We start from the raw sequence: 26,270 nt of genomic DNA, 5'->3' as shown, positions 1-26,270 counted from the left end.
ACATTTATATAGTGGGGTATTAGTCATCTATTAAAAACAATGAATTTATGAAATTCTTAGGCAAATGGATAGAGCTAGAAAATATCACCCTGAGTGAGGTAACCCAATCACAAAAGAACACACGTGGTATGCACTCACTGATAAATGGGTATTAGCCCAGAAGCTCGGAATACCCAAGATACAATTCACAGATCACATGAAGCTCAAGAAGGAAGATGGATACTCAAGAAGGTGTGGATACTTCGGTCCTTCTTAAAAGGGGGAACAAAATACCCATGGGAAGAAATACAAAGTGTGGAACAGAGACTGAAGGAGAGACCATCTAGACACTGACTGACCTGGGGATCCACCTCATATACAGTCACCAAACCCAGACACTATTGTGGATGCCAACAAGTGCTTGCTGACGGGAGCCTGATATAGTTCTCTCCTGAGAGACTCTGCCAGTGCCTGACAAATACAGAGGTGGATGCTCTCAGCCAACCACTAGACTGAGCACAAGATCCACAATGGTGAAGCTAGAGAAAGGACCCAAGGAGCTGAAGGGGTTTGCAGCCCCACAGGAGGAACAACAAGATCAACCAATCAGTACCCGCAGAGCTCCCAGGGACTCAACCAAAGAGTACGAATGGAGGGACTCAAGGCTTCAACCGCATATGTAGCAGAGGATGGCCTTGTTGGTCATCAGTGGGAGGAGAGGCCTTTGGTCCTGTGAAGGATTGATATCACACTGTAGGGGAATGCCAAGGCCAGGAAGCAGGAGTGGGTGGGTTGGTGGGCAGGGGTAGGGAGTAGGGGATAGGAGTTTTTTATAGGGGAAACCAGGAAAGGGAATAACATTTAAAATGTAAATAAAGAAAACATCTAATAAAATTTTTCTTTGCATAGGTGTTGCACAGCATGTTTCTTCTCAATATGAATTCTTTTCCTTGGGAAGACTCACCAAGATAAGTCAAGCTCAAGTGCATATTCTCAGATGAACTATTTTTAACACTTCATAACACATTGTCTTATTTTCCAATTCTGTCATGTTTACAAGTTTTGTGTCGCTAGGGAGAACATAAAAGTGAACATTTATTTTTTACATGTACCATGTATAGAATGTAGTTATCAGAGTTTATATCTAGTTTTGTTCACTTACTCAATGAGTAAATGTATGAGGTCTTCCCTAGGTACGAAAGCGATAGAGGTAAATAAGGTAGACCAGATGTCTGCCTTTATGGAGCTTACCTCCAAGCCTTAAGCTTTGAGGATTCAGTGGCCCAGTGTGTGTGAGTGGGATTTGAGGATAACAAGAACAAAAGGGAAGTAGTGCTGAGGAGTGGCAGTTTTGCAGAAATCATAAGAGAACTGGTGAGTCTGCAAGCTATGAAGGACAATTTTTGCAAATCAAGAGTTTGGCTGGAGGGAAAGGACTATTCTAAATACCAGAAGGCATGCAGTATGGTTCTCTATGTTACTAAAGCATCAGATGAACTTGAAGAAGAGTTGGCCAGAGCATACAGGCTCATGTAGACTGTGGATTTAAAAAGAGATGGAAATGGGAGGAATGGGCATTTCAAACAAGGAAGTAGCACAGTGTAAGATATTTAAATACAGATGTTCCATCCATCTCTAATATCCTACAGAAGAAATAAGCTGATACTCAGATCCCAAGAATGGAACTTCACCCCTCCCACATCTCCAGTACATCTCCAGTAGCTGTCCCATTGTGAGAAAGCTATGCTAGCCCTACTGTGATATGTGTGGCCAGTGCCTTCTTCCCAGGGGGTCTTGCTCTCACTGTGCTTCCTGTCTATCTATGACCACCTCTTCACAAAGCTAATTTCTTTCTCAAGCTTCCAAGATGCACAAGCTAGAATGTACCACGGCCTATTAAACCCTTCCTTCAACTCCTTCCTAGTCATTTCAGTAAAATCTCTCCCATTCTTTATTCCATTTATGAGTTTATCTTATTACCTTATCACTGGACGATGCTTCCTATGACAAAATGGGGTTTAGAAAAGGTAGGCCACAAGGATAGAATGGAAAGGTAAAACTGAACAGAATTCAAAAATACGGTACTATCACAAGCCACCAAAGCTTCCTATGCATAATAATTTCTGGAGGTGCCTTCAAATTTTGTCTCTAGCTCCTCATTTTCTTCTAATTAAGTTTTCTTTGTTAATAATTGACTCAGAGAAGCCATGTGGGAGGACTAATAGCAATATCCAAAAGCAATCTTTGAAATTAAAAACACATTAAAATGCCACCATTGTCTTCTGCTGCATCACGGTGATAGCTGTCGTGCTCATAGCAGGTATTTAGTATCCAGTCTAAAACTGGGTTAACCACCCCGATGGACTAGTATAAGACTATACACTCATTTATATACTTCAGAGATTTGAAGTTGCCCACTGAAATTGGATGAGAATCGAACAGTCTCTTCCCAACTCACACCTGAAGATGGAGAGAGATTACATAAATGACGGAGCGCATATCAGAATCTCAGATGCACACTTAGATTTATTAAAGTCTCTTCCCCATGTGGGAAGGGAACCCGAAGCATTTACAGCACCTCCAAAGCCTCCAGAGCTAACTATAAAATGAACACTTTTGTTCAAAATGCTTTGTTCCCTCTTTTTTTTTTTAAAAAAAAAAAAAACACATCAAAGAATTTTCCAAATCGAAAATTCCATTTCTAGAGTTTGCAGGTTTATTGCAGCAACAGATGTTCAGTTAATCTCAAATTGGACAAAACCATCTAAGTAATCATTTGCAGGATAGGAAAACACTAATAAGGGAAAAAAAGGCAGGGCCCTGCCAGCAGTTGGAGTTTCAAGTAGAGAGAAATAGAATATACAAGTGGAGAAAGAAACGCGTGTTTTTCAGTGTGCCTAACATGCCGGCTCTGATACAAAGTAAAAAAGAACAAAGTTCTTAGAGGCTGAAAATTATGAGTTTTGTTAAACGGACTTGAATTAAAATTCCACTCTACCTTTTTTTCCTGCCACAATGTATTATGTTTAATTTTTTAAATTTGGAAAAAGTGTTATAAAATACCATATCTAAAATATACTTATACAGACATTCCTGTGAATAGTAAATAAATAAAATGTATTTATTTATCTTGGGTTGCAATGAAATCCTCTAAAAAGGCTTCTTTTCCTGTTTCAAAACTGTTATCCAGAATGAAATCGTTGACACCAGGACACTGACATTCTGAACACAGCACATATGAGCCTAAAGATGAGATTCAAAACCACAGAGCACCAGTTACTTCTGCATGGGATAAGAAACACACCCACCAGCCCCACGCGTGAAAAGACTCTAAGAAACTTGAGCTTACTTTCAGTTATCTTAGGAAATGCCATTTGAGATTTTTAACAACAATGTATCAAAGAATAGCCCCTGATTCCCTGCCCTAACCACACTGACCCCTTCTTAGCACCAGCAATGCACACAGCACCAGCAACACACATAGCCACAGCAAAAGTTCCTTTTGCTTACCACCTTCACTCCCATTCTACATCCAAACATCATCATGTAGTTCTTCTCAGCAAAGAAACAACTCAATACCAACCACTGTCAAAAATATAAAGAATTCAGGAAGCAACAAGTCAAGGATACTGCTTTCATGAGGATAACTGAAATAAAGCAATGGAACCACACAGTGATTTGTCGAAGGATCCTGCAGTTATGAAGTTGGCTCTCAGTATGAGAGCAAGAGGGAGGTGGTACCACTCCTCATCTAAGACCAGGCCTTCCAAAAGAGACTGGATGAACGAAGCCTACATCCTGTTCCAATCAAACAGAGATATGAATCTGAACCATAATGCATTCATCTAAATATGTATTTATTCTTGTTCCCCACAAAGTAGAGGAGGGGCTGAAAAGTTGCCCTGCCAGACTTTCCCCAAGCAGCAGACAGAATCACTGCAGCAATATAGCAGTGTGCACGCACGCGCACATGTTAGTATCAACTACAGCCTCTCTAGAACTGTGTTTATGTGCATGACTGCACATGCATGTGTGACCATGTGTATGTGTCACATAGGCTCTGGCTGAGAACAGACTATGCAGATGCTTGGCAGTGTAATCTCACAAGACACACATGGCATTTCACCTGAGACCTGCTAGGACAGCATTTCTGGCACCTTGGGTGAGTTCTCATCTTTCCAAGGTTATTGTGGCATGTGCAATACCCTGGTATTCTCTGGGGGTGGTTCAATGGACATAACTGCTGTAACACATCTTCGGAGTAAGACAAATTTAGAGCAGGAATTCTGGGATGCAGTATCAGAAATAGACATAGGCGTTGTGAAAAAGACTGGCAATTTAGTTGGAAAGCCACTGACTGGGAAATAGATTTCTGATTAAGGGTCCTACCTGTTTTTCCAAGGTCACTGAACAATTAATAGGAGACCTTTTAAATAGGAATTACAAATAGAAAATGTTTATTCGTTTCACGTGGAATTCGAAAGCAGGGGGCACACCTGTCTAATTTCTCCTGTGGAGATTCATTAGAGGCCGCAGAACCCATCCTGTCATCTCTGATCCCACCAGTGAGAAGATAACATCCTCCATTAGATAAATTGGGCAAGCTAACCACAGTGCTACTTCATCTCAACACCAGTCTTTGTTAGAGTTCCCGTTTCAGTTTCTGCAGCTCAGATAAGCTTATCTTAGGCCTTCAAGCTGATGTTCCGGATGGCACAACAGACCTGATTACCAGGAGAACCACTAGTGATCATCAGGAAATGCTACCAACCTCCAAAGAACTCATGGGATAGTTTCAAGCCCAGAAGTGAAAGAAACGGTCCTCAAATTTCCCATGGAAGATTAGAACTGAATCAGAATGTATGCAGATGCATTTCAACACGTCCTTTGTCAAATTTAGCTATAAAAATAGTACCCTTCTATAGACAAGTTATCTTTTTTTTTTTCCTGATGAGGATAAGTCTTGTGGGCTTTGAATTAAAAAGTATGTAAGTTACACTTTTTCTGTTTATCTTGCCTTGCTAGTCAAAGATTACATTCATTTGGAATTAACTAAAATTGATTTAACCATAGAATCTTAACAATCTCACTTAGCTCTCTGAACACAAGACCAGGCTCTAAACGGAATGATGCGCTGCCTCCATTTAAGGCTATTTCCCTGAATCTATGAGCTTCTACCCCAGAATTCTTCTCTCCCTGGAGTCACACTAATGACATTTGACATGATGACGGGGGGGGGGGGGTGGGAAGGGGGAAAGGAGGGTGGCGGAGAGACAAGGGGAGCTTCACTGGTTTTGTTGAAACCATCTCCCTTTTATTCCAGTTTGGTAAATTGCTAAGGTCCATTGACCATTGGCAACTGGTAGGACAGACCTTGGCTTTAGGTGGCCCCTCTGACATTTCTGTGGCTGATCTGAGACCCATTATGCACTAGGTTCTGCATTATAAAATCTAGCCTGGGTCCAAAATTTCTGCCTGTCATCTTAGGAAAGGCCAGGAGTTTTACCCCATCCTGCAATGTGAAAACAGATAATCAAAGGCAACATAGAGCTGTCTGCTTCTTCTCTGACCAATTTGTTGCTTTTTCTGAGGTGATGTTGGCTGTCACTATCTTAGACTGGAAAGGGCAAGCTGGTAGAATAAAATGTAGTTTAAATAGCATCTCCCAGGGGAAGGTCCTCCCTACACTTAGTATTAAATGCAGTAAGATAATCAGCAACTAATCACTTGATGCTAAACTAAGAGCCATTTCCTCTACGAACTGGTCTGAACCTGATGAAGGAGCAAAGAGGCCCAGGTCTTTTTCTTAGATCGTTCATTCTGCTGCAATGACAGCCCTCATAAAACTCCAGTTTATGAACCAAATTTGTTGCACCCCTCACTCCAATACTATAATGCAAACCTCAAAGATCAGAATATCTTATAAGATATGTAAGCAGTTCACTGAAAATGCCAGCATAGATAACTCTCTCGATGACCTCTTCTGTCTAATATCAATTTCGGAAAATACTTTCCATTGCAAAGATTTAACCAGCGTGCTTAACCTTCCACAGAAACCCCTTATCTTCTTCCCCAACTTGTTTGTTCTGAGACCTTATTCTTGGCTGCCTCAGCTCTCTGCAAACACTTAGGCTTTTCTCTTTTCAAAGAGGCTGGGAGCTGTGGAGATTCTGAGCTAGACAGAAACCCTGTGGTTTGATTCCATTAGTCTAAGCCTGGGCCCGGTTGCAAGCAAGCTGCAGTATCTGCTTGCAAAAATCCTGGCAGCCAGGTTCTAGACACAGACACCACGGGCTGCATGCATTCTTCCATACTGGTCTACCCAAATCTTGCCTGGAGCCAGCCAACCACAGCAGAGGGAATCCTACCTTCCATCATGGTGGCAGAATTGCATTCCTTATTTTCCAAGAAGTCAGAAAAAACACAGGAGGATACGCTTCCAGGTCCCAGCTAAGTCCTCACAAAGCTGCCGCTGAGGTCTGCTCTGCTTGCTGCCAAGCCAAAGGAGACAAGTGTTAACCCGAAAGACCGGCCATGGATGCAGCTAGTGCTGCTTCACCTACAGTCTCCCAGGAAGATGCTGTGAGAGAAAGGCAGAGAGGAACAGCAAGCCGGCGAGCTGCACCGCCTGCGCTGCCTCGGCCAATCCCTTCAGCTCTGGACCGCGTCACATGGTAGCCAGCCTGCATCTCCTGACACAATACCCCCGGAGAGCGCACGGAACCCATTTCCCGTCCCCATTGCTCGCTACCCCCACTGCCTCCCGCTCCTCTCCAAACACACAGCCCCTTCCCCACCTGGTGACGCACTTCCCCCGCCCCTCCTCGTGGTCCTTGCAAGCCTATTGCGGCTCTGGGGCGCCCGATGATCTGAACTGCCACCCTGACAGGGGATGCCAGCAAGAAAGAAGCCCAGGAGGCTGATCCCAGGGATTTTTTTTTTTTTTTCGTTTTTCTCTCTTTTACTTATTTTTTTAAGAAAACACTTCTTAGTAATTCCAGATCTTAGCAACACACGTTTACACTCCCATTCCAACCTCACTTTGACCTGAAGGAATTTCAAATGTCAGCGCTTGGCCTCTGTGCACATCTGTCATCTGTGGCTGGCTCGCGCTCTCTTTAGGTCTCTCTGGCCCCCACACCCCCCGCGCCCTGTCTCTCTGTCTAGGTCTCTCTGTCTCTCCTTGTGTGTCTCTTCCTCTCATTCACGAGAGAAAAATCAATTCGCTGACGTCACATCATAAACAACCATCCCCCAAAGGATGATGCAGGAAAAAAAATTCATCCCAGCTGCCTTGAAAGGAAGCAGGAAATTAATTGCGCATGACATGCCCAAGGGCTGGCAACTGTCATTAAAACAAAGAAACAAAAGAACCCACCCGATTCGGGCTCTGGAATCAAACAGGCGATGCTCCAGCTCATTTCTGGGGCGAGAGGCGGGAGAGGGGGATTGAAGGCAAGAGTCTAAGCGTTGGCCGCCTCAGGCGTGCGCGAGTCGCCTCCTCCCACGCACTCCGCTCCGCAGCCGCGACCCCGGGGCTGCGGGGGCCCTCCGTCACCGCGTCCTCCAGCCGAGCTGGGCAGACGCCTGCCCCAGGTGGGGAGCCTCGCTTGCAGCCTCGGCTACAGCTGCCAACTGAAGCCGCTGCTACATGGCAGGTTTTGCAAGACGCTCCTCCTGCAGTCTTCAGTCGCCTAGGAGCCCAGTCGTTCACCCCAAGGGAAATCCAGAGAGGAAGGCAATCGGTCCAGGTTGCGCTGGAGGAATGGGCGGAGCCTGGGCCTTGGCAACTTGCTAGAATGGGGAAAGGTTCAGGCACAAGGTCTGGTGGAGCTGAGGGTCTGTCACCTGAGTGCTATCAAAAGTCCTAGGAGTCCTTCAAAGGGAGGGACTCCCAGGCCTGGTGTCCTGTGATCCTGGGTTTAACCAGGCTAAAACAAAGCAAAAAGAAATAAATTGAATCGAGTAAGGAAGGCCTATCACTGTAGGGAGCAGATGATGAAAAGGCTAGAGAAAGGTCTTTAAACTAAGGAAGAATAGCAAAGCCGGGGCTATGAAAATCTCTTTATTGAAGATCAGGTCAGAAACTAACAATAGGGCTGATCATTTATAACACCCTCACTTAGTATTACCCAGATCTCGACATAGTCTGATTCTTTCCTCCAGAGGGAATACGAGATATTGGTGGCTATGAAATACTAAAGAGGCCGAACGAAGAGATGAATTAGTCAAAATCAAAAAGCAACTCAGCTTCTTAGTAACTTACAAGAGTTTTATAATAATAATTAATGATAATAGCAATAATAATAATTTTTAAAAGCCTCATTGTTTTCCCACAAGGATCCATCTTTCTGTGGCTTCTGCATTTAAACATTAAAGTCTCCTGAGAGCTATACATGCTCGTGGCTTTTTCCCGAGGCCTATGAGGCCGTAGAGTTTTAAAAGGAAGAGATTACAAAGTAACACTTGTCTTAAGGGCAAGTTGATTGGCTCTAAAAACTGTGGTGGGTTATTGAATAAAGGATGTGTGTGTGTGTGTGTGTGTGTGTGTGTGTGTGTGTGTGTGTGTGTGTGATTAGCAAATTATTTTAATGAAGATTAACAACAGGGATGGAGACTGGTATCAAACAATGAAATGGAATCCTGTCTCTTCTTCATTGAGGTCTGAGAACAGAGGCCAGTTATACAACTCTGGACTTTGGCTTCTTACCTATAAAATGGAAGTTAGAATAAGTCCACAAGCCTATAAACCAGTGGTTCTCAGCCTGTGGGCCGTGACCCTTTTGTAGGTCAAATGGCAGTGGTTACCTAAGACCATCAGAAAACATAAATATTTGCGTTGGGATTTGTAACAGTAGCAAAAGTACAGTTATGAAGTCCCAACAAAAATAATTTTATGGTTGGGAGTTCCCACAGCATGAGGCACTGTATTAAAGGGTCACAGTATTAGGAAGGTTGGGAACCTCTGCTATAAATAGCAATAAAGCAGATCTGTGGTAATGCCTTACTATATGCCCAGAATTGTTCTGAGACTCTGCCTGAAAGTTACTTAGTGCTGTGTCTACAGCTTTGTTAAGTCCTCTATGTTAGCTTGCAGAATTACTATCACTGACACAGAAGGGCTGGCTCATGGCTCCAGAAGGTTTCGGCCAGAGACCTGAATGCAGAGAGCCACACCCACTGAGAACAGTGGTGAAAGATAAGGTGAGACAGAGGGCCAGCTTGTGGGAGATGCCTGAAAAGTTGCTGAAGAGAAAACAGAGCCAAGCAAGATTAATTGGGAAAATACAAGGCTGATGAAATTTTAGCATAGTTCAGGGGAAAAAATGGGGTGAACTTGAGGTGGACATTATAAAATTAATAAGGAACTCTGAATGGCGAAGTTTGGTCAGGTGAGGTCTGGAGGTAAATGGAAGCAGGAAATGCAGGAGATGGACCATGGCTGCAGATCGCAGGCAGGGAGAGTCTGCTGACTCTGATTCCAGCCATGGCTCAACTGTAACAGAGAGAAGCCTCTCACATTTACTGCATACTCACACCAGTTTGGTATTAGGATTGAACGCCTAACAGCTAGACAGAAAGATTAATAAACAGCCAGGAAGTATGTAAAAGATGTTCACTGCCACTCATTACCAGGGAAATACAAAGCCAGTTAAAACTATCTATTAACAATAAGACTCAAACATAACAGAGTCTGATGGAGAGCTGAGAAAAGAAAACTCTTACACACTGTTAGTAGAAGCGCAGTTGAAAAAACAATAGAAAGCTTGCTTAACCTGACAGAGGACTACAACGTGGTTGGGTAGTTTCGCTCGTGGGCATACATTCAGAAAGAAAGAAAGTAGTATGTTAAAGAGACATCTGCTTTTACCTGTATATTGTGTTATTATTGGCAATAGCCAAGACATTGAACCAGCCTAAGTGTCCATCAACAAGCATCTCAAAGATTCTTGTTCTTAATATATTTTGAAAATTTTTTAATGTACATTTTAATGTAACATTGTGCATACTTACGAGGCACAATGCAGTATATACAAGCAGATGTAGCATGCTTAGCAATTAGAGCAAGGTAATTCACACATCTACCATGTCAAGAAGAGTGTGTGTGTGTGTGTGTGTGTGTGTGTGTGTGTGTGTGTGTAAGAGAGGAGTGATTTAAAATCTTTCTTACTAGCTATCTAGAAGTATACAACTATGATCAATTGTATGACTCTACTGTACAATGGACTATTAGAGGTTACACTTAGCCAGCTGCATTGCTACACACACACACACACACACACACACACACACACACACACACCCCTGTTAACCATCTTCCCTTCACCCATTCCTTTACAGTTACATGCTGCAATAACATGGTTCTACTCTCCACATCAGTCAAATCAAATGGTTTGCTTCCGCATATGATGAGAATCTGTGGGATTTATCTTTCTGTACTTGAGGGACTTTATGTCACCTAGGCTAATGTCCTGTAACCTTCCTCGTGCTACAGTAAGTAGTACATTTTTGATTAATAAATACTCCACTATGTATAAATAATCATATACGTGTGTGTGTGTGTGTGAATAGTCATATATGTATGTGACATTTTCCTTAGCTGTTCATTTGTTGATAGACACAGGCTGATTCTATATCTTGGTTATTGCCAATAATAATGCAAAATACAGGTAAGTGCAGATGTCTCTTTAACACACTACTTTCCTTCCCTTTGAATGAATATATATGCAGTAGAACTACCAAACCAAGTAGTCCTCTGTCAGTTAAGCAAGCTTTCTATTGTTTTTACAATTGCACTTCTACTACTAAGAGTTCTCTTTTCTCAGCTCTTCATCAGAATCTGATATGTTTTTCTTGTTAATAGACAATTGTAATTGGTTTTGCATTTCCCTGGTAATTAGTGGGATTATACATCTTCTACATACCTCCTGGTTGTTTATATATCTTCTTTTAAGAAAGGTTGATTCAGAAAATTTGTCCAATAGTCATTATGTTTATAGGAAAAACTAAATGTGTAGCTAAAGATTGCCTCAGAAGGACCAACGAAGAGGTGTGTAGCAAAAGTGGTCAGGCCAGTCCTGAGGCCAGATGTGTTTCTCCACAGCTTTATCAGCTGTTTGCTTTGTGCCCTTTAAAAAGATGATGCTATTAACCCAATTATAAGAATGTCCAAGGAACAAGAGTTCCATTTCACATTAAAAACATACTCGAATATTTTGTCAGAAAAGACCAAATACCCTGGTTTTATCTCATCTATTTTCTTAGGGGAACATGGTTTTGCTCAAGAACATAAGCAGCACTTTAGATTATGCCCAAATTTTCTCACTTTTAGGGAGAGCTCTTTCCTTGATGACAAGCCCCAAAGAATTTCTTGCTGCTGAAATAATTGGACTCCCCACACACAAATATGGCTAAAATTGCAGCCAAAAGATCATGAAAAAAAAAAACCCTAGTCTTGATTGCTAACTACCATCAGAGCATAACCATTGCATGGGAGCCCTATTCAGGATAACAAAAGATCCAAAACGATCCAAGTCACGCTAGGCTCACAGATTTCTTCTTCTTCTTTGTCGTCTTCTTCCTCTTCCTCTTCCTCTTCCTCTTCCTCTTCCTCTTCCTCTTCCTCTTCCTCTTCCTCTTCCTCTTCTTCTTCTTCTTCTTCTTCTTCTTCTTCTTCTTCTTCTTCTTCTTCTTCTTTTTCTTCCTCCTCCTCCTCCTCCTCTTCCTTCTCCTCTTCCTCTTTTCTTTTCTTTTCTTTTCTTTTCTTTTCTTTTTCTTTCTTTCTTTTTTTAATTTTCTGGCTAAAGACCAACAACCCAGGTATTCATGTCACTAGACATTGGATTGTGTTTCTGAAATTAGATTTTTATCAGGATGATACTTCATTAGTTACCTGTGATTTAGGATAGGATTCCAGCTGTGTGTGGTAGCCAAGTCTTCAATCCTAGTACTTCAGAGGAAGGTGGAGCTGTGAGTTCAAGACCAGCCAGGGATACACAGTAAGACTCTGCCTCAAAATAAAAATAAAATACATACATACATACATACATACATACATACATACATACATACTGAAAGAAAAGAAGTCAGATACCTATCATATTCTCAAGAGTTGAACTTCTTTATGCATGTTAAATTTTAGCATTTGAGGGGATTACCTCTTCCTATTTAAAAACAAAACAAAAACAAACAAAAATAAAAGCAGATGGGGGAAAAGGAATGAGACCTGGGTCGTGAAGGAGGAAGGAAGGCTAACTTAAGGAGGACGTTTTAAAGGTGCTCATCTTAGCAGAACATTTGACTCTACATTTCCCTCCCTCCTTGGAGGAAATCAGTGATTGTGAGAGGAAAAATGTTGGCCAAGCACTAAGATCAGCAGTCGCCCCTGAGGAGACCCAGTTCTATGACTCATTGTGAGTGAGAGATTCAGAATGAGGTGAAAGCAGATGAGGCTTTGGTGAGATCCTGCTGTTCTTTTTAAAATATCCATATGTCAATGTGTAAAACACCTCTCTCTCTCTCGTGTGTGTGTGTGTGTGTGTGTGTGTGTATGGTATATACATGTATGCATATATACCACTCTTGGTTAAAATGAAATAGTTACAACTTGAAATATTAATGATGTAGACAAAAGGAATTTGTCTGAATAGTTTACAAACTGCAGGAAGAACAGAACAGCTGAAGGAGAGCAGACCCAGGACACATTGTGAAACTGCTACCAGAACCAAGTACTAAAGTACAAATGTATTTTTAAAAAGTATCTATTTTTAAATTCTGATAGTTTCAGGACTACAGGACTACAGAAGCAGTAAGGAAACTACTCATCTCTCTTTTTGTCTGTCTGTTAGTCACTCTGTCTGTCTTTCTCTCTCCTCTTTCTTTCTAAGTATATCCTCTCTTCATAGTACTTTTCTCCACGTGATCAGGAGTCTATCTATTGACTGTCCAATATCTTCATCACGGCAAGGACTCTGATTGCCTTGGCTTGGGTCATTGGTCACTCTCTGGGCCAGTCCATGGGACCATGCTGATGGAGCCTCATGGTGAATTTATGTAAGACAAACACCATCGTTTACTTATTCACATGTGCAATATTGACACCAAACTTGGGGGTGGGGAGTATGGCAAGTCTAGATGACAAACAATCCTGAACAACTTGAAATCCTCACATTACAGGAGTGGCAGACAAGATGTCAAAGGGAAGAATGGACATTATTGCCAGAAGAATAAATGTGAGGAAGAATAATTGTAACAAACCAACTTATTACATAGACATTGTTCAATGTATCAAGTACAAAAGTACCCCAGACATAGAGCCACTCAGAATGACAGATAGAAGCTACACAGCAGACTTGAGAAACTGTGTGAATGTTCACAGGACATGCAGAGAGGAAGCTATACTTCCCCATGGGGCTACACTTCCTACTTGCTGACCACTTAGTCTAAAGACATGGTGTGCTCAGTGGAACATCCCTGTCCAGAAAGCTAGGCAGATATACCTATGTGAGTGCTGAATAAATTTATACCAACTATTTGCATTGCTTAATCAAGACCTACATTTAAAAAGACAGGTACTACCAGAATACACTCAGAGAATGAGAGGTTTCAACAGAGGAAAGGAAACAACTGTAGTTTAAACACCAAAGCAGAGGAAACTACCTGACAGCAAAGGAAACTGAAAACATAATTCTTAAAGATAGATTTTCAAATTTTGATGTAGTTCCAAGGACACGGAAACTGCTATATTCATAATAGCCAGAAACTGGAAACAGCTTAAATGTCCATTGACAGATGAATGGATTAAAAAATGTGGTACATTTGTACAATGGAATATTATTCAGCTGTTTATAAAATGAAATTTGTAGGCAAGTAGTTGGAGCTAGAAAACAAAGCATCCAAAGTAAGATAACCCAGATCAAAAAGACTAATATTGGAATGTATTCTCTTATATGTGGACATTAGCTTTTAAACCTTCAATAGGCACAACACAATCCTTGCAACTACGGAAATTAGATGTAGAGTAAGGGTCTGGGGGGGGAGCGTCAGTGTAGAGGATATATAGTTATAGAAACACAGAGGGGAGACTGCAATGGGAGGGTAATGGGAGAGGATAAAAAAAGGGAATACATTAAGAAACAACTAACCTGAGGAGACATATGAAAACCTACTGCAATAGAGGATTCTTAAAATACATACATATTTGAAAGAAGTATAAGTGGAGTCGCCAAATAACAGGGGAGACAAAATTCAACTAGTCATCCTCCACCACTAAGTGAAACTTCCAGTGGCAGGAATGTGTTCCAATTAGTGGAGCTGTTGGCCAAAGGGGCCCCCAAATAACTCAGGCTTTCGCCAAAGCTATTGATTACTTTACACTAACTGGTAGTAAGGCTCGATTGATGAAAACAACACTTACATATCCCACTAAACACAGGGAAGTCAAGCTAGTATTTAACTAGAGCCTTGACCTCTACTACCTAGTCTTCATAGTACTGTTAGGTACTGGGAGGTGCACTACCCGAGGAGAAAGGTAACCCCCGACCCAGCTACAAATCCTGCCATTTACAATGATGCCCTGACTGCATGATGCACTGGTGCACATGATGGTGCATTAGTAAACAACTCACTATCTAATTGGATCTAAGGCCACACCATGAGATGGAACCCATGCCTGACATTGCCAGGATGCCAAGAGTCTAGATAGGTCTCGGGACTAGGGGGAAGCCAAGTATTATTGCTCTTCTAAAGGAACATAGCAGTAAGATGAATCCTAATGGCATTCTACTATCCCCATAGATTAGTGTGTTAGCTTCCTCCTGCAGTTGCTGTGAAGTGAAACAGAGACCCACCACTAGGCAATGTGCAGAGGGTAAGAGACTTTGGAACACTTAGTCCTAAATGGAATTTCTTCATCAAGCTCTTCCTTTTGGTGCTCAGAAAAGCTATGTGGAAAAGGAGACTGACAAAAGAGACAGAGGGAAATGATGCTACCAAAGATACAGACACAGACACAACAGGACTATTGAACATAAGAATTCACAGAGACTGTTGCAGCATGCACAGGGTCTGCCTAGAGCCAGGCCAGAATGGTGTCCCAGTGTTGAGAGGGAGAAAGGGACATGAGCTCTCACTCCTGAATGACAAGCTGCCTGCAATTGAAAACTGCTTGCAAAGGAAAAGGGGGAAAAGGTGTTCTCAATGAACCCTCACTGAGGAATAAAGCTCACTTGAGGGAAATCCCCATACCCAGCAAAAGATGGTACATTCTTTTTGGTCAAATATTGTTTTGCTTGGTCATATTTTTTTTCCAAAGTCTGTATCCTAGCTTTATTTTTAAAGGACTTGTGTCGCAGAGTCAATATAAAAACACAAAAAGTCCCGTCAGTTTAATAACAATAAAAAACCCCAAAAGTGGAACACTGAGGGCAAGGGAATTGACCCCTAGGCAGGGGCACAGGGATCCCCGATCATGGCACCAGGCTTGGCTTCAGGGTCCCCTGGTATTGCTGTTGCTATGAGATTGGGGGGCAGCGATTGTCCTGTGGGAGCCACGGTTATCTAAGTCAGGACCCTCACTTCTTCTGGGGTGTGCTCAACTTCTGCATGCCCTGGATCTTGTCCAGCAGGTCATATTTTAAACTTACTGGCCTTTTGATTGTATATTATTGTTTCTGATTGTGTGTGTATGTGTGTGTTCCTTGTGCCTTTTCTTTTTTTTTTTTTTGATTTATTTTTTTTTCCATTTTTTATTAGGTATTTAACTCATTTACATTTCCAATGCTATACCAAAAGTCCCCCATATCCACCCACCCCCACTCCCCTGCCCACCCACTCCCCCTTTTTGGCCCTGGTGTTCCCCTGTACTGGGGCATATAAAGTTTGCAAGTCCAATGGGCCTCTCTTTCCAGTGATGGCCGACTAGGCCATCTTTTGATATATATGCAGCTAGAGTCAAGAGCTCCGGGGTACTGGTTAGTTCATAATGTTGTTCCACCTATAGGGTTGCAGATCCCTTTAGCTCCTTGGCTACTTTCTCTAGCTCCTCCATTGGGAGCCCTATGATCCATCCATTAGCTGACTGTGAGCATCCACTTCTGTGTTTGCTAGGCCCCGGCATAGTCTCACAAGAGACAGCTACATCTGGGTCCTTTCAATAAAATCTTGCTAGTGTATGCAATGGTGTCAGCGTTTGGATGCTGATTATGGGGTGGATCCCTGGATATGGCAGTCTCTACGTGGTCCATCCTTTCATCTCAGCTCCAAACTTTGTCTCTGTGACTCCTTCCATGGGTGTTTTGTTCCCAAATCTAAGGAGGGGCATAGTGTCCACACTTCAGTCTTCATTCTTCTTGAGTTTCATGTGTTTAGCAAATTATATCTTATATCTTGGGTATCCTAGGTTTGGGGCTAATATCCACTTATCAGTGAGTACATATTGTGTGAGTTTCTTTGTGAATGTGTTACCTCACTCAGGATGATGCCCTCCAGGTCCATCCATTTGGCTAGGAATTTCATAAATTCATTCTTTTTAATAGCTGAGTAGTACTCCATTGTGTAGATGTACCACATTTTCTGTATCCATTCCTCTGTTGAGGGGCATCTAGGTTCTTTCCAGCTTCTGGCTATTATAAATAAGGCTGCTATGAACATAGTGGAGCATGTGTCCTTCTTACCAGTTGGGGCATCTTCTGGATATATGCCCAGGAGAGGTATTGCTGGATCCTCCGGTAGTACTATGTCCAATTTTCTGAGGAACCGCCAGACTGATTTCCAGAGTGGTTGTACAAGCCTGCAATTCCACCAACAATGGAGGAGTGTTCCTCTTTCTCCACATCCTCGCCAGCATCTGCTGTCACCTGAATTTTTGATCTTAGCCATTCTGACTGGTGTGAGGTGGAATCTCAGGGTTGTTTTGATTTGCATTTCCCTGATGATTAAGGATGTTGAACATTTTTTCAGGTGCTTCTCTGCCATTCGGTATTCCTCAGGTGAGAATTCTTTGTTCAGTTCTGAGCCCCATTTTTTAATGGGGTTATTTGATTTTCTGAAGTCCACCTTCTTGAGTTCTTTATATATGTTGGATATTAGTCCCCTATCTGATTTAGGATAGGTAAAGATCCTTTCCCAATCTGTTGGTGGTCTTTTTGTCTTATTGACGGTGTCTTTTGCCTTGCAGAAACTTTGGAGTTTCATTAGGTCCCATTTGTCAATTCTCGATCTTACAGCACAAGCCATTGCTGTTCTGTTCAGGAATTTTTCCCCTGTGCCCATATCTTCAAGGCTTTTCCCCACTTTCTCCTCTATAAGTTTCAGTGTCTCTGGTTTTATGTGAAGTTCCTTGATCCACTTAGATTTGACCTTAGTACAAGGAGATAAGTATGGATCGATTCGCATTCTTCTACACAATAACAACCAGTTGTGCCAGCACCAATTGTTGAAAATGCTGTCTTTCTTCCACTGGATGGTTTTAGCTCCCTTGTCGAAGATCAAGTGACCATAGGTGTGTGGGTTCATTTCTGGGTCTTCAATTCTATTCCATTGGTCTACTTGTCTGTCTCTATACCAGTACCATGCAGTTTTTATCACAATTGCTCTGTAGTAAAGCTTTAGGTCTGGCATGGTGATTCCGTCAGAAGTTCTTTTATCCTTGAGAAGACTTTTTGCTATCCTAGGTTTTTTGTTATTCCAGACAAATTTGCAAATTGCTCCTTCCAATTCGTTGAAGAATTGAGTTGGAATTTTGATGGGGATTGCATTGAATCTGTAGATTGCTTTTGGCAAGATAGCCATTTTTACAATGTTGATCCTGCCAATCCATGAGCATGGGAGATCTTTCCATCTTCTGAGATCTTCCTTAATTTCTTTCTTCAGAGATTTGAAGTTTTTATCATACAGATCTTTCACTTCCTTAGTTAGAGTCACGCCAAGATATTTTATATTATTTGTGACTATTGAGAAGGGTGTTGTTTCCCTAATTTCTTTCTCAGCCTGTTTATTCTTTGTATAGAGAAAGGCCATTGACTTGTTTGAGTTTATTTTATATCCAGCTACTTCACCGAAGCTGTTTATCAGGTTTAGGAGTTCTCTGGTAGAATTTTTAGGGTCACTTATATATACTATCATATCATCTGCAAAAAGTGATATTTTGACTTCCTCTTTTCCAATTTGTATCCCCTTGATCTCCTTTTGTTGTCGAATTGCTCTGGCTAATACTTCAAGTACTATGTTGAAAAGGTAGGGAGAAAGTGGGCAGCCTTGTCTAGTCCCTGATTTTAGTGGGATTGCTTCCAGCTTCTCTCCATTTACTTTGATGTTGGCTACTGGTTTGCTGTAGATTGCTTTTATCATGTTTAGGTATGGGCCTTGAATTCCTGATCTTTCCAACACTTTTATCATGAATGGGTGTTGGATCTTGTCAAATGCTTTTTCTGCATCTAACGAGATGATCATGTGGTTTTTGTCTTTGAGTTTGTTTATATAATGGATTACATTGATGGATTTTCGTATATTAAACCATCCCTGCATCCCTGGAATAAAACCTACTTGGTCAGGATGGATGATTGCTTTAATGTGTTCTTGGATTCGGTTAGCGAGAATTTTATTGAGGATTTTTGCATCGATATTCATAAGAGAAATTGGTCTGAAGTTCTCTATCTTTGTTGGGTCTTTCTGTGGTTTAGGTATCAGAGTAATAGTGGCTTCATAAAATGAGTTGGGTAGAGTACCTTCTACTTCTATTTTGTGAAATAGTTTGTGCAGAACTGGAATTAGATCTTCTTTGAAGGTCTGATAGAACTCTGCACTAAACCCATCTGGTCCTGGGCTTTTTTTGGTTGGGAGACTATTAATAACTGCTTCTATTTCTTTAGGTGATATGGGACTGTTTAGATGATCAACTTGATCCTGATTCAACTTTGGTACCTGGTATCTGTCCAGAAATTTGTCCATTTCGTCCAGGTTTTCCAGTTTTGTTGAGTATAGCCTTTTGTAGAAGGATCTGATGGTGTTTTGGATTTCTTCAGGATCTGTTGTTATGTCTCCCTTTTCATTTCTGATTTTGTTAATTAGGATTTTGTCCCTGTGCCCTTTAGTGAGCCTAGCTAAGGGTTTATCTATCTTGTTGATTTTCTCAAAGAACCAACTCCTCGTTTGGTTAATTCTTTGAATAGTTCTTCTTATTTCCACTTGGTTGATTTCACCCCTGAGTTTGATTATTTCCTGCCGTCTACTCCTCTTGGGTGAATTTGCTTCCTTTTTTTCTAGGGCTTTTAGATGTGTTGTCAAGCTGCTAGTATGTGCTGTCTCCCGTTTCTTCTTGGAGGCATTCAGAGCTATGAGTTTCCCTCTTAGAAATGCTTTCATTGTGTCCCATAGGTTTGGGTACGTTGTGGCTTCATTTTCATTAAACTCTAAAAAGTCTTTAATTTCTTTCTTTATTCCTTCCTTTACCAAGGTATCATTGAGAAGAGTGTTATTCAGTTTCCACGTGAATGTTGGCTTTCCATTATTTATGTTGTTATTGAAGATCAGTCTTAGGCCATGGTGGTCTGATAGGATACATGGGACAATTTCAATATTTTTGCATCTATTGAGGCCTGTTTTGTGACCAATTATATGGTCAATTTTGGAGAAGGTCCCGTGAGGTGCTGAGAAGAAGGTATATCCTTTTGTTTTAGGATAAAATGTTCTGTAGATATCTGTCAGGTCCATTTGTTTCATAACTTCTGTTAGTTTCACTGTGTCCCTGTTTAGTTTCTGTTTCCACGATCTGTCCTTTGAAGAAAGTGGTGTGTTGAAGTCTCCCACTATTATTGTGTGAGGTGCAATGTATGCTTTGAGCTTTACTAAAGTGTCTCTAATGAATGTGGCTGCCCTTGCATTTGGTGCGTAGATATTCAGAATTGAGAGTTCCTCTTGGAGGATTTTACCTTTGATGAGTATGAAGTGTCCCTCCTTGTCTTTTTTGATAACTTTGGGTTGGAAGTCGATTTTATCCGATATTAAAATGGCTACTCCAGCTTGTTTCTTCAGTCCATTTGCTTGGAAAATTGTTTTCCAGCCTTTCACCTTGAGGTAGTGTCTGTCTTTTTCCCTGAGATGGGTTTCCTGTAAGCAGCAGAATGTTGGGTCCTGTTTGTGTAGCCAGTCTGTTAGTCTATGTCTTTTTATTGGGGAATTGAGTCCATTGATATTAAGAGATATTAAGGAAAAGTAATTGTTGCTTCCTTTTATTTTTGTTGTTAGAGTTGGCATTCTGTTCTTGTGGCTGTCTTCTTTTTGGTTTGTTGAATGATTACTTTCTTGGTTGTTCTAGGGCGTGATTTCCGTCCTTGTATTGCTTCTTTTCTGTTATTATCCTTTGAAGGGCTGGATTCGTGGAAAGATATTGTGTGAATTTGTTTTTGTCGTGGAATACTTTGGTTTCTCCATCTATGGTAATTGAGAGTTTGGCCGGGTATAGTAGCCTGGGCTGGCATTTGTGTTCTCTTAGTGTCTGTATAACATCTGTCCAGGCTCTTCTGGCTTTCATAGTCTCTGGTGAAAAGTCTGGTGTAATTCTGATAGGCCTTCCTTTATATGTTACTTGACCTTTCTCCCTTACTGCTTTTAATATTCTATCTTTATTTAGTGCATTTGTTGTTCTGATTATTATGTGTCAGGAGGAATTTCTTTTCTGGTCCAGTCTATTTGGAGTTCTGTAGGCTTCTTGTATGATCATGGGCATCTCTTTTTTTATGTTTGGGAAGTTTTCTTCTATTATTTTGTTGAAGATATTAGCTGGCCCTTTAAGTTGAAAATCTTCATTCTCATCAATTCCTATTATCTGTAGGTTTGGTCTTCTCATTGTGTCCTGCATTACCTGGATGTTTTGAGTTAGGATCCTTTTGCATTTTGTATTTTCTTTGACTGTTGTGTCGATGTTCTCTATGGAATCTTCTGCACCTGAGATTCTCTCTTCCATTTCTTGTATTCTGTTGCTGATGCTCGCATCTATGGTTCCAGATCTCTTTCCTAGGGTTTCTATCTCCAGTGTTGCCTCGCTTTGGGTTTTCTTTATTGTGTCTACTTCCCCTTTTAGTTCTAGTATGGTTTTATTCATTTCCATCACCTGTTTGGATGTGTTTTCCTGCTTTTCTTTAATGATTTCTACCTGTTTGGCTGTGTTTTCCTGCTTTTCTTTAAGGGCCTGTAACTCTTTAGCAGTGCTCTCCTGTAATTCTTTAAGTGACTTATGAAAGTCCTTCTTGATGTCCTCTATCATCATCATGAGAAATGTTTTTAAATCTGGGTCTAGATTTTCGGTTGTGTTGGGGTGCCCAGGACTAGGTGGGGTGGGAGTGCTGCGTTCTGATGATGGTGGGTGGTCTTGATTTCTGTTAGTAGGATTCTTACGTTTGCCTTTCGCCACCTGGTAATCTCTGAAGCTAGCTGTTTTAGTTGTCACTGTTAAGAGCTTGTTCTTCAGGTGACTCTGTTAGCCTCTATAAGCAGACCTGGAGGGTAGCACTCTCCTTGGTTTCAGTGGGCAGAGTATTCTCTACAGGCAAGCTCTCTTCTTGCAAGGCAGGTACCCAGATATCTGGTGTTCGAACCAGACTCCTGGCAGAAGTTGTGTTCCACTCACTAGAGGTCTTAGGATCTCGTGTGGAATCCTGTGTGGGCCCTTGCGGGTGTTGGGCAAGACTCTGCTGGCAGGTAGCCCGGGGCTCGAGTGGAGTGGAAGGGGTTTGTGCCCCAGATCAAGCCCGGGTAGCCTGCTTCCCTATGTACCGCAGTCTCAGGTTCCGCGCCATTGGATTGGGGCAGGCGCTGTGTTCCACTCACCAGAGGTCTTAGGATTCCGTGGGGAGTCCCGTGTGGGCCCTTGCGGGTGTTGGGCAAGACTCTGCTGGCAGGTAGCCCGGGGCTCGAGTTGAGCGGAAGGGTGCCTTTTCTTTTAAATTTTTGATTTGTTTGTTGTTGTTTGCCTGTTTTAGAGGGTGAGGGGCATGAAGTTGGATATGTGGAGATGTGGGGAGGTGGGGAGGATCTGGGAGGAGGTGAGGGAGCAGAAGCTGTGATCAAAACACATTGTGTGAAATAAATGTATTTAAAAAAAGTGAGAGAAAAAAAAAACAGTAAAAGTTGATTACTGCAGTGATGATGGCTAAAGCAAGAACCAGAAAGACATAATGGAAGTAGGATCCCTGACTTCTAAAACACTGTTAAATACTGTAGCTATAGTCGATGATGACATGCACTGCTGAGACTAAACACCAATAGGCATAGTGCCTGTGTCCTTAGAGCATAGACACACAACAGCATGGTTGCTACTGTTCTAACGATGGACTCAGATGTGACTTTAACATTCCAAGAAACTAGAGAAGAGAGTAATCTAAAAATTCACTTAATAAATTATGGATTGTGACAAAATTAATAAAAGTAGACCATAACTTTTCTTGCTTATGGATGCTGACTCAAAAACTTTAATTTAATTATCAGCCAACAAAAACATTAAACACAACACAATATATACCACAATGCATTCTATTCTATGAGTAATAAAAATAATTGAGCATTATGTAATAATACAATTACCAATATTAAGCTACATGACCTGGTTTCATTACTGCTACTAACATACATAAAACACCCCTATGGAAGCAATTTAGGGAAGAAAGGGTTTATTTGGCTTTTGATTTCGGGTTATGATCCCTTATTGTGTGGAAGTCAAGACAGGAACTTAAAAGCCACACATCCACAGTCAAGCTCAGAGAAGGAATAAATGTGTGAATCCTTGTTTGTTTGCTACCAGCAAGCTTTTTCCTCTCTTATATTGTCCACAACACACACACACACACACACACACACACACACACACACACACACACACACAGCCTAAAATATATTAGACACCACAGTGAGCTAGGTCTCCCAACATCAATAATGAGACAAGATAATTCCCACAAACATGCCCACAGGCCAAATCAATGTAAGACTCCCTCCCATGTGATTCTAGGCTAAGTCATTTTGACAATTAAAACTAACCACCATGCCACCAAAAAGAAAGTTATATGCCGTGACCTCCAAAAATTCTGCAAAGGTCTTACGTAAGGTTTTTACTATGACACTTTTTAAATATATTAAAGTAACAACAACAACAACAACAACAACAACAACAACAACAACAGAGATTTAAAAGCTTTCTGTGGATAGTAGAACACACAAACCTCTACCAAAAAAAATCTCACATCTTTTTTCATGGAGACAAAATAATTTATTTTTCATTATCAATAACTGAAGTTAAGAATAAAAGTTAAATGTCATTTCTCATTATTATTTGAACTTCGGTATGATTTTATGGATGCCAAGCAAGAATCAGGGGTGAAAAAGAAATAAAATGTTGTAATAGACAACATTTGCTTATTACACGGTTTTCTCTGTGTGGGTACAAAGGGAGGCTGTATCTACCTGTTGATGGAGTAATGTGACTAAGTTTCAGTCAACAGAATTTTTCAGACACGGATGTTACAAATATCCTGCAGATTCTCTATATTTTCCTCCAACTTCCAAAGAAGACCTCTTCTTGATCACAAGGTTAGCACGTAGCTCTTCTTATCTTACCTTCGGATAGAGACCTGTCTGGTTTGCTTTAGGATGTAGACATGAGTGAACTACGTGTTGATTGTAACTTTCTGTAGCCAGTGTGTTTACATGTGCACATCTGATGTGCAATCTATGTTATTGCAATCACTAAATAGCACTCATTGAGTACTTTATAAACATACTTCTTATAGCTTTAAAGGCCGTAATTTAAAAATCAGTGCCAGGTGTGTGTCTGGAGGGAACTTTTTGTTTTGCTTATAGATGGTATCATCTCACATGCAATCACACTGCAGAAGGATGGGTATTCCTGGAGTCTTTTATAGGGAACCTAATCCTATTTATGAGTCCTTTATTGCAATATATGAGCATAATCTTTTGCAAATAATTTATTTAATGTATGTTCTAAGCAGAGATAGAGGAAGGCAGTTCAAACTGGAGGATCTAAGTGAGGAAGCCACTAGCAAGCAAGAACGAAGCTCACTCTACGTCTAGAAGTGCCCTGTACAATGTGACATCCTCTTGGCTGCGTGCAAAGTGCCTAGTCTGAGAAAAGATGCAAATATAAAATACACTCTGGATTTGTAGAGAGTACAAAGCAAAGAGAATATAATATATCTCATTATCATTTTATGTTTACAATGCATAGGAATGACAATGTTTCTCTACATTTGGTTAGGTAAAAAATATTAATTTATTTTAAAGCAAATGGTTATTACTGTGTGTGCACATATGTGTGAGTGAGGAAATAGGTCAGGAGAGGGTGATGGATGGTGAATGTGATCAAAGTACATGACACACTTGAACAAGTACGTCACTATAAACCCTTTGCTGTGTACAGTGAATAGACACTTAAAACTGTAGGATAAGCAAAGTTAGCTGACGTACATGTATGGATAGTGAGAAAATACAGGAAAATGCTAGAAAATATAGTATAGAAAGAAAACTGTGGTCGGGCAGTGGTGCCACATGCTTTTAATCCCAGCACTCAGGAGGCAGAAGCAGGCAGATGTCTATGAGTTCAAGGCCAGTCTGGTCTTCAGAGTGAGTTCCAGGACAGCCAGTGCTACGTAGAGAAAACCTGACTAGGAAAACAAAACAAAAACCGAAACAAAATTTTTAAATCCCACAAAACAAACAAACAAAATATCCACAAAACAAAACAACAACCAAAAAGCAAACAACCCCCCCCCCCAAAGCAAAACAAAACAATAAATAAAACTGTGGCATTAATAAAAGCAAACTAGAATGATCTCTGTCAGGCTATGACAAAGTTTTGGGGACACGAAGATGGAAAAATAAGGAGTCTTTGAAGAAGCATGTAGCTCAGGGAGGCAAATGAGCAAGTAACTGCTGGCAGCGCAGATGGACCACAGATGTTCCAAGTTACGGCGTCTCAGTGGACGAAGGAGGAACACATACAAGTCTTCAGAGCCCTTTCTAGGGATGCAAATACTCTTTACATATTCTCCCAGATATGTGTGTGTATATATGTATATATATTGATACAGCATCTCTACTGCCTAAATTGACCTATTGACCTGCCACTTCCAGTCCTCCCACTGCCTCAGAGTCTGGGATTGCGGGAACATCTAACCATGCTCAGCTCTTTTAGGCCCTTCCTTATTCAGCCCCACTCCCTTTCTCCTTCCTCATTCTCATTTTCCTCTCCAATTTTAGCTTCTCCTCTCATAACCTTTCGGGTACCAGGTGTTCAACAGGAAGTAGAAACATTTCACCTCAAACTCACCCAATCTCACACTTGCCCCATCACACACTCGCCTAATCACACTCACCTAACCTCATGCTTGCCTAACCACACACTAGCCTAATCTTATTAGGCTAGTGCATTTCCTTTGATTTTCTCGGTTCCTCCCACCCTAGCCTACTGGTAGCCACGCCTCTTTCCTGAACACCCCGCCCCCCTTTTTTTCAAGCATTGGCCAAGTAAAGGGACCAGCAGCATGTTTAGCGCCCACCTTACCTTCTGGGCCATTCATTCGCTGCCAATCAAACGTATCTCCAGAAGGCTGCTCTTCTGCTTGCCTGACACTGTTTTTACTACCTGCCTCTCCCCACCACCAGTAAGACTTTCCTCTGTGACCTCAGCAGCGAGCTCACAGTCCTCTCCATTGCCCACCTCCTCTTTCAGCCACGACTTAGGCATCTCTTCTGTAACCACAGCACCTACCTCACAGCTCTTTTGGCTTTTTAAGTACCACTGACCTTACTGTGTCTTAGTTACCCAATGCATAAACTCCCTTTGAACCTCATCTTTGTTGATATTTAGTATTTCACACCACATGTTGTCCTAATCTATCTACCAACGCTTCTCTGGCCCACACAGACCATTCTAAAGACCATGTTAACATTTTAGAATCTTTTTTTCTACCGATTTTCATTTCTTGAGTCGTTTTCTTTGTATTCCATAGGTTTTCCCCTGTAATCACTTCCCCAAGTCTTAGAAGATGAATCTGTTCAAAGATGTAGTAAGGCCAGAGGGAGTAGCATTTCCCTGAAGCTCAATAGCTTGATAGACATTTTCTCACAGCACTGGCCTAACCTCGATGGAAACGCATGCGCATTTCTGTCTCTTAAGTCATATTGCACTAATTACACCAGTTATTTAATATACAGCCTGTATCCCTGTGCACTAGAGAAAGAGAAGCAAACAAGCTGAGATACATGTACGAAGAGAGATGGAACAT

The 26,270-nt window shown here is 41.4% G+C and overlaps 1 protein-coding gene across 31 annotated transcripts in view; it reads right to left on the bottom strand.

Annotated features, from left to right (window-relative positions):
• The window catches only part of Sgip1 (SH3-domain GRB2-like (endophilin) interacting protein 1), a 236,125-nt gene extending 210,514 nt beyond the window's left edge, over positions 1 to 25,611 (bottom strand). For 16 of the 31 annotated variants that reach the window (XR_376364.4, XR_376362.4, XR_376369.4 and 13 more), the window contains exon 1: positions 6,348 to 6,774. Coding sequence is in view for 12 of the 31 variants with exons in the window: in XM_006503427.4 (XP_006503490.1) it covers positions 6,348 to 6,357 (10 nt within the window). In the remaining 19 variants the exon portion in view is untranslated. Of the gene's footprint in view, positions 1 to 6,347; positions 7,180 to 7,357; positions 7,760 to 11,872; positions 11,948 to 25,546 lie in introns of those variants that run through there. The other 15 variants (XR_376359.4, XR_376365.4, XR_003955024.1 and 12 more) reach the window with 5 other exon arrangements.
• Between the last annotated feature and the right edge of the window lie 659 nt (positions 25,612 to 26,270).

This window comes from Mus musculus, chromosome 4 (assembly GCF_000001635.26).
Source record: "Mus musculus strain C57BL/6J chromosome 4, GRCm38.p6 C57BL/6J".
Taxonomy (NCBI): Eukaryota; Metazoa; Chordata; class Mammalia; order Rodentia; family Muridae; genus Mus; species Mus musculus.
The sequence above is the reverse complement of the archived record's forward strand: the minus strand, read 5'-3'. Positions and strand labels throughout refer to the sequence as shown.